This window comes from Gossypium raimondii, chromosome 3 (genome assembly GCF_025698545.1).
Source record: "Gossypium raimondii isolate GPD5lz chromosome 3, ASM2569854v1, whole genome shotgun sequence".
In the NCBI taxonomy this organism is placed as follows: Eukaryota; Viridiplantae; Streptophyta; class Magnoliopsida; order Malvales; family Malvaceae; genus Gossypium; species Gossypium raimondii.
The window spans coordinates 32,083,486-32,091,838 of NC_068567.1; the positions used below are offsets into that span (position 1 = coordinate 32,083,486).

The 8,353-nt window shown below is 35.7% G+C and overlaps 1 protein-coding gene across 2 annotated transcripts; it reads left to right on the forward strand.

The window, feature by feature from the left end:
* The first annotated feature begins 353 nt into the window (after window positions 1–353).
* On the forward strand, window positions 354–8,098 carry LOC105794077 (hypothetical protein). Of its 2 annotated transcripts, none has more exons than XM_012623069.2 (10): window positions 354–643; window positions 718–787; window positions 941–1,008; window positions 1,171–1,232; window positions 1,339–1,420; window positions 1,517–1,750; window positions 1,903–2,031; window positions 2,127–2,188; window positions 2,272–2,388; window positions 7,807–8,098. In XM_012623069.2, exons 1-9 carry the CDS (start codon window positions 593–595, stop codon window positions 2,366–2,368), a joined length of 855 nt encoding a protein of 284 aa, XP_012478523.1. In that variant the 5' UTR covers window positions 354–592; the 3' UTR covers window positions 2,369–2,388; window positions 7,807–8,098. The 2 variants fall into 2 exon arrangements, with proteins under 2 accessions (XP_012478523.1, XP_012478522.1); XM_012623068.2 differs by having other exon boundaries at window positions 355–643; window positions 7,813–8,098.
* Window positions 8,099–8,353: the final 255 nt, after the last annotated feature.

An 8,353-nucleotide genomic window follows, 5' to 3' on the forward strand; every position in this document is an offset into this window, starting at 1 on the left:
TTCGATTTAGTTGAGATTTAATTATTTCTGAATTGATATATTTTTATAGCATTTAAAGATCTATTTTTTAATTTTGAAATGTATTTTGAATCATTTAATTTTGAGTTTGGGACTTAAATTATAATCATTTTAGTGAAACTATGCGAATCAAAACTTTTAGACAGGATTATTAAGGAAATGATGAGTTTGGACTTTAAATCGAGTTTAAATTATATTGAGATCGAATTTTAAGACTTAATTTTTATTATATATTAATTAGGTTTTATTAAATTTAGTTTAAATTTACTTTTTAACCTATATATAAATGTCTCTTCATGATTTATTCTTTTATGCAATATTACTTTTGTTTAACGAGATGTGGGGATTTATTTTTATCATTCAATTTATCGAGCATTATTTGTTTGAGGAGAATTAATAGAATTTATATGGTTTATTTATTTATGGTTGATATTCCTAAATTTATTATTTTAATTATTTTTGTTTGATCTTCCTCCATTGCCCGTTACCACACCCCTTTCTTAAGCCTATGCTTTAATCAGAAGCAAAAGAAACTGGAAGAAGAATAAGCAAACAGGATTTCCATTCAAACAAAATGGCAACTGTTTTAGATTCCCATTTCTTAGCTCTAACTGCCATTGTAACTGTATGTTTTTATTTTCTCCCTCTCTCCCTCCAAAATAATTGATGTTTGATTTATTTTGGGTTTTGCTTGTGCAGTTGGGATATCAAATATTTTTCTTTATAATCACCGCTCTTCTCAAGTTCGATAAAGTCACTGACTTTGCAGGTACCTCATCCATAAATTTAGCTTCTTTAATTGTTCTTTTGAACCTTTATTAGAGCATAGGAAAGGTAAAGACCCATATAACAATTCATACAATTCTTCAAATGTGAATTCATTGGTTTCTAAATGATATCGTCTTTGTTTTCTTTGGCTCAGGAAGCACGAATTTTGTTATAATTGCTGTGTTGACTCTGATAATTAAAGGATCATGGCATTTTCGTCAGGTAATTTGGATTGACTGCGTAAAAGTTTGCTTCAAACATCACTGGTTTAAACTGTTCTTCATCTGTTAGGTGTCGACTCATTTTAGAGGGTCCTTAAAGCTCATTTATACTGTTCTTGCACCTCCTGTTTGTATGTAGTGATTTTGCAACTCTGCTTTCCAGGTAGTATTGACTTCGCTTGTAGTAATATGGGGGCTACGGTTGGCAATTTTTCTATTGATGAGGTATAATAGTATGAAATTTTATTAACTATTTTTTCCCCTTTTTTTTGTTTATATATATTCGATGATTTAATTGAAAGATTACCAATATCATGTGAAATGCGTTCAGAATTTTGCAATGGGGCGAGGATCGACGTTTTGATGAGATGCGCAGTAATTTGGGGAAATTAACAGTTTTCTGGATATTTCAGGTCTTCTTATCTGTCTGATCACACCCATTTCTTTGCTGTTTATCAGTGTGACATCTAATAAACTTTACTGCACCACAATCTTTACATGCATTGCAGGCTGTCTGGGTCTGGACCGTGACTTTACCTGTAACCGTGGTTAATGCTAGTGATAGAGATCCATCGGTTCAGGCTGAAGACATCATAGGGTGGATTATGTGGTCAGTGGGTATCTCTTTTGAAGCTGCAGCTGACCAGCAAAAGCTTTCTTTCAAAAATTCCCCTGAAAACAGAGGAAAGTGGTGCAATGTTGGAGTATGGAAATACTCTCGCCATCCAAACTATTTTGGTGAGGTGAGCATCATGATTTCCCAGTGTCACCAGTTATGCATCTGGTTGCTTTGCTTCCCTAGATGACTCTAGCTACTACTAGTGCTTGATTTATTCTAAGATCCCTTCCTTTGATAAATAATTCCTCCAAATGATTCTTAACAAATATTGGCTAGATTTTTCTTTGGTGGGGAATTTTCGTTGCCTCTACTCCTATACTTGAAGGTGCTGAATGGCTGGTGATTCTTGGGCCAATCTTTCTGACATTGCTGCTTCTTTTTGTTAGTGGCCTACCATTGCTCGAGGTTTGTTTTCCTACCTTCATTTTTTTATATTGTAATATTTTGCCACAATTTTGCAATCTGCTTAACTGATGTTATATTACATGTATCGGACACAGGAGTCTGCAGACAAGAAATTCGGGAATGTTGCTGCATATAGGATTTACAAGGAAACAACTAGGTTTGTCATCTTTCTCCTATTTAATCTCTTCAACTATGAACTTAGGAAGGAAGTTACTGAGTCTAGCATTTTTCTGATTTCAGCCCTCTCATTCCACTGCCACAATCAGTATATGGGAACCTACCGTTATGGTTCAAAGCCATTTTTCTCTTTGAATTTCCTTTTTACAGTCGGAGTTAGCCACCCGAAGGGCTAAACTGGTGAGACTAAATCTAATCTTTTTGCAAATGGTTGATATTGGGCTGTTATACAATCTTATTAAATCTATTTTGCTACAATGTTATGCTATATAATCCATCACTGAATGGACATTAAAACTAAAATATCAAACATATGTTGATGAACGCATCGTACTTGTCCAATGCGGTGCACCTACTACCTAGAAGACCAAGGATGAAATAACCAGACAGGGGTCCAACTGGCTTACTGCTCACCTGTCTAAGCAGTTTGATTGACCATTTTAATTAAAAAGGATTTAAATATTAATATAAATATATTAATGTTAAATAAGAGAAATATAGTAAATAAATATAAAGGTACGTATTTGGCTTTAGTACAGTTCTGATATAAAGCAAGTGTTTAAACGTTCAAATCTAACTAACGATTACTGGGTGCAGTGGTAACCCATTTTTACTTGTTCAGCTAATTTCTGGTTCTATGCATCACCTTTGGACTAAATTGGCCTTTGGTTCTAATTGGACCGGTATAGTTCTTTAACCATGCTTGTGACCTATGTTCCTCTGACACGAGTATATAGTTGACACCTATTTATTTAGTTTTTTTTCCCTATATTTTCATATATTTAGAGGGCTTTTGAAGGATTATATTCTTATACTCGTATCTAGGTATATGTCAAAAACGAGTGTTTCAAGAAAAATGAAGAGTGGAAGAAATATAACATATGACCTATGTTGCTTGGACACAAGAATATTGTTGATCTGGGCTTATGTAATTTTTAATGTATTTAGAAGGCATTTTAGAGCATCATATCCCTATACTCCTATTTGGATATACATTGAACACGGTTGTTCAAGAAAAATGAAGAACGAAAGTAAGGTAGCATTTGACAATGCCAACCCTACCAAAACATTACATAAAAGTATAAATTATAGTTAGTAATTCAAGATATTTCTATTTCTTTCACCAACTCTGTCTACCTCGAACATTTTAATAGATTGAAAATCATATCCAACTTGCTCATTCTCTTTTTCCTTTTCTTTCAACACATGTACATTATTAACCTAACCTTTGTCCCTTTTTCATTAAAGACTTCATTTTTACGTTTTGAATATCTTTATACGCAACTATTTAAACATGTCCAAGTGTTACGGGGTTAGAATTTTAGTTTAGTAAACCGCGCGGTCTTAGATGATTTCTTAAGTTCAAATCTTGTATAAGTTAGCTTCCTCTCGAAAATTGAATTCTCACAGAAATTCTTTAAGGCATCGAAGCAAAGTGGAAATAAACTCAAAAGATAAAAGAAGTTACTAACAAACAAAAAACCGCAAGAAAAATATCGTACACAAAGTGTTTGAGTAAATGCTATCAATAGTATTCAATTACTAAAAAGGATTACAACTAAGTGAATACAAATGAGGGGGAAGACTTCTATTTATAGTTGAGCTCCTCCAAAACCAACGGTACAAATTGAGTTACATCAACAGTTGAAATTTGTGCCTATCTACAATTGAGAGTTCTAAGAGATTTAAACTCTATACAATTTTACCCTTTTAGAATTTAATTATTTACTTTGATAACTCTAGTTTTACTGAAGTGTTTCACTGGGACACTAAGGTTTCAAGTAGATGATTTCTCTAGGGGTTCCACGAATCAGGCCAATTCATGTGGGTCAAATAAGTCTCATTTAATAAGTTTACCTCTATGGAACATTCTATGTGCAATGGTAATGACTTTGATCCGTGGCCCGTGACATTTTCCCTCACTTATTCTTGCGATGCTCTCATTGCTTCCTTGGAATGGCACTGGTTTGACTCATCTTGGAATGGTCTTGATGCCTCGGTTAGTTCTTAACTACTCTCTCTGTCGGGTAGTTTCGCCTCTCGGATTGTTTGCCTAGGCTTATGTCTCCGTCGTCACCTAACTTGCATTGTATTTATCTCTTGTACATCTTGATTGTAAGAGGTCACTGCTCTTATTTGCCCCCATTGTGACTTGCCTCGATCGGGATCTTTTTGATCCATAAAAATAGGCTTAGGCATGCCTATATTGAACACCGGGTTCATTTTGAGCCTTGCTGTTAACTTTGGTTTGTAAGCCCATCGGCTTACCTATTTTAAAACTTTGAAAGGGCCCATGTGTCTTTGCCAAGCCAACAATAAGTCATAATGCAAAACACTAGATCTGTGTTTAAGATGTACCTCGATTGTAGCATTTACTATGTCCCACTGTCCAATTTATATCACCACTTTTCCCTTAAGTATAATGCACAACACACATTTCTCATAGGTGGTAGCCCCACTGATAACTCAACAGGCTTCATAACAGTATTTTGCCCTTCTAGCATTTCCAAGGGGGTCTTTATAGCACTCTAATCTACCAAGTCAATATCCCTACCACATAGAACATCTTTGGCTAGCTTGATTGCCGAAAGTACCTTGGTTCCACCCTTTGTGTCTCAACTTATCGGCACAATGCATTGTTGTTGTCGAGTACCCAAGATGCAAATGCAGTCGACAAAAGGAATCAACAAAGTATAAATCTTGTCAATAAAATTCAGGCCAAGCACGAAGTCAAAGTCATCTAAGTAAACTACCTCAAAGTCTTCCTATCTTTCCATTGATCAATCTGCACCTCAACTCCTTATGCTACTCTCACAGGTAGACCTTATTTGGAATTAACATTCTTGATATTCTTAGTTAATTAACTAACTGAGAGACCAAGTTTACTCACGGCTTTCTATGATATAAATAAGTTTGATGCCCCCATATAAATAAGAACACTCTTCCTCTAACCTGCAATGTTGATGTCCACATACATCAACCCTTTCTGTTTGCAATTCCTCTTTGTCTTTATAAAATTGAGTATCATTGACTCAAGTTTTAAAGCCTCACTCTCAACAGGCTTTGCTTTATTTTCTTTACTGATCTCGAACATCTTGGATCGATCTGGACAGTCCTGCATCTTATGCGAACTACAACATAAGCGCTTCACGGCTTCTTCTCATTCTCTCTGACTCTCTTAGCTTCGACAGAATGCACAATCGAACCAAGTCTCATTGATGTTCTATCTGGCTCATCGTCCACTTTGATGGTAGACAACATAGATTTCTTTGTATAGTCCCTCACCATATGCGAACCACCATAAAGGAATCATTTCACTAGCCTATTCGGTTTGTTGTTGGGCTTCAATTTCCCATTATGCGGTCTCTTATTACCACCATTTTTACCGTTGCCATTTCTATATTTCTCATAGCCTCCCCCACCATTGCCCATTCTTTTAGGCTTGGAAGATTTGAACTTGTATTTACTAGGACCAAGCTCGATAAAGGATTCCACCTTAACCATGACTACAATAAGCTCAGTGATACCTTGTCGATGCAACTCTTGTTTTGCTCAAGGTTTCAACCCATCTTTGAACCAGTAGAAAGCTTCTTTCTCACTCAGGTTAGAGATTTGAAGTATCAATTCATTGAAGTTTCTGTCATCCTCCAGAACACTATCTTGTTGCGTAAGTCGTCACAACTTACCCGAGTCTCCTGAGTATACTGTGGGTAAAACTTTTCTTCATTTCTTTCTGGAACTCCTCCCAAGTCCTAATTGCGGTACCACTTTACCTTTCATCTACGGACCTACGACACCACTATAAAATAGCGACATTAGTAAAATAAATTGTAGTAGTGTTTACCTTAGTGACATCATCCTCGATGCTTATTACACAGAAGTACTGTTCCATCCCTAGAGAAAATTGTACACATCTTTTGCGGACCTCGTCCCCTCGAACTTTTTAGGCTTAGGGACATCCATTTTACATTGCTCAGAAATTGAAGCCAACATCCGTTTTCCCACAATAGCTCTGCATATAGTAAGCTCTCTCTCGAGCTCTTTAATCTTTACCATCATAGCCTTAGTTTCCTCATTCAAAGCCACAATCGAAGCTACAAGAACATTATTCCTCTTAGTCAACTTCTCGGTCTATTCACCCATGGCGGCATTGAGGGCCTCTTTCAGCACATCTCGATTGGCAGTAAGAGCCTCTACAATACAGTACTTGGGCTGCACTCTCATTGAATCTAACTCATTTGTGCATCCCTCAACTATCTTGAGTGTTTCTTTTACACCTCCCATAGATTCCTTGAGATTGGTCACCCGACCTTCCAAAACGGACATCATATCCCTTGATCTGCTATTTTTCCTAGACCTCCCATGGGTCTCCATTGGTACATTCTGTTCATCTCCTCTTTTCGTCATCTCAATTGGTACAACACTGGCTCAAATACTAACTGTCACAGGGCTAAAATTTTAGTTTGGCAAACCACGTGACCTTAGGAGATTCATTGGGTTCAAATCTTGCTTAAATCAGCGTAGAAATTCTTTAAGGCAATGAAGCAAGGCCGTAGCAAACTTGAAAGACAAAAGAAGCTACTAACGAACAAAAACCCACAAAAAAAAATAGCACACATCAAGTGTTTGAGTAAATACTCTCAATAGTATTCAATTACTATGAAGGATTACAACTAAGTGAATATAAATGATGTGGAAGACCTCTATTTATAGATTGAGTTACATTGACAGTTGAGATTTGTGCCCATCTACAATTGAGAGTACTGAGAGATTTAAACTCTATACAATCTTATCCTTTTAGGATTTGCACTATTTACCTTAGTAGCTCTAGTTTTACTAGAGTGTTTCATTGGGCCACCAAAGTTTCAAGTAGATGGGTTTCTCCATAAGTTTCACGAATCAGACCAATTCATGTGGGTCAAAAGAGCCACATTTAATAAGTTGACCTTTATGAGACAATCTGTGCACAATGGTTACGGATTTTGATCCGCAGCCCGTAACACAAGGCTATATTTAGCAGAACAAAAAATGTCAAGAAATGGGATTAATTATTATTGTAGCAGCATGCTAACAACACACCATAAACTGTAGAACAACTCAAATTAAGATTTCTTATAATATGGTTATATTTTTTTCTTTGGTGGATAAATAATATGATTATATGCATTCTTGTGGCTGCTTATTAGTATTTCTCTCATGTTCTTTTCTAGATATTAACTTCTAATGTTACATAATTACATTGATAGGAAAATTTAATTGTGATAAAATAAATACGAATGATTCCCTAATTTTTAGTTCACAAAATAAAAATTTTAGTAGTGATACACTGATAGCTAAGTTTTAATTCTCCAAATAAGATTAAAAGATTGTCATGATTACATTTTATTAAATTTGTGTGTTTGTGTTTTTTATTTAATTTACTTTCAATATACCCGAAGGGTATGTGTTAATTTACTTTGGCCTGAAGTTGAAAAGCTCTTTTAAGATCGGGTGAGATAATATTTGTCCAAACAAATGTATATATATTTGAAACCAATAGGATATAAATGTTGATAATTTTGAAATGCTTTGATACAAGATCATTTCCTTTTGTGCAAGGTGTAGAATGAGGCAAGAAGAAACCAAGGATGAATTGAAGATGGGTAAGTAGTAAGTCGGTTGGTGATTGTGTGTGGATGGTCTCCATTGCTCATCTTTTATCATATGGATGACCATGGCCTACCTTAGCTCTGGTAGGTATGGTTTTGTAGTTCTTTTAGTCATCCTTCATGTGTCCTGCATTAGATGGATATAACATTTTCTTTTGAGAAGAACATTGGGTTTGAAGCCGTCAGTTACCCTTCTCTTTTTATTATTTGTTATATGGTACGAAGACTACAACTTCATTTGACCATGTTTGCTTAAAATTCTCCCTAGACTAGTGTCGTATAGTCTAGCAAGATTAACAAGCCTTCTTTGACCACTTGAATCTGCTGAAGAATGAACCAACTTTCTTCTGCTCAACACAGCCGTTATAGTTGGACTGACATTCAAAGACTACATTATAACACTTGTTGATCCTTGGCATGTCTGAGCATCAGCCTTACCCTAGAAACACACACCAACCCTACGCTTGCTTCCCTCTATATTCAACAAATGAGACGAC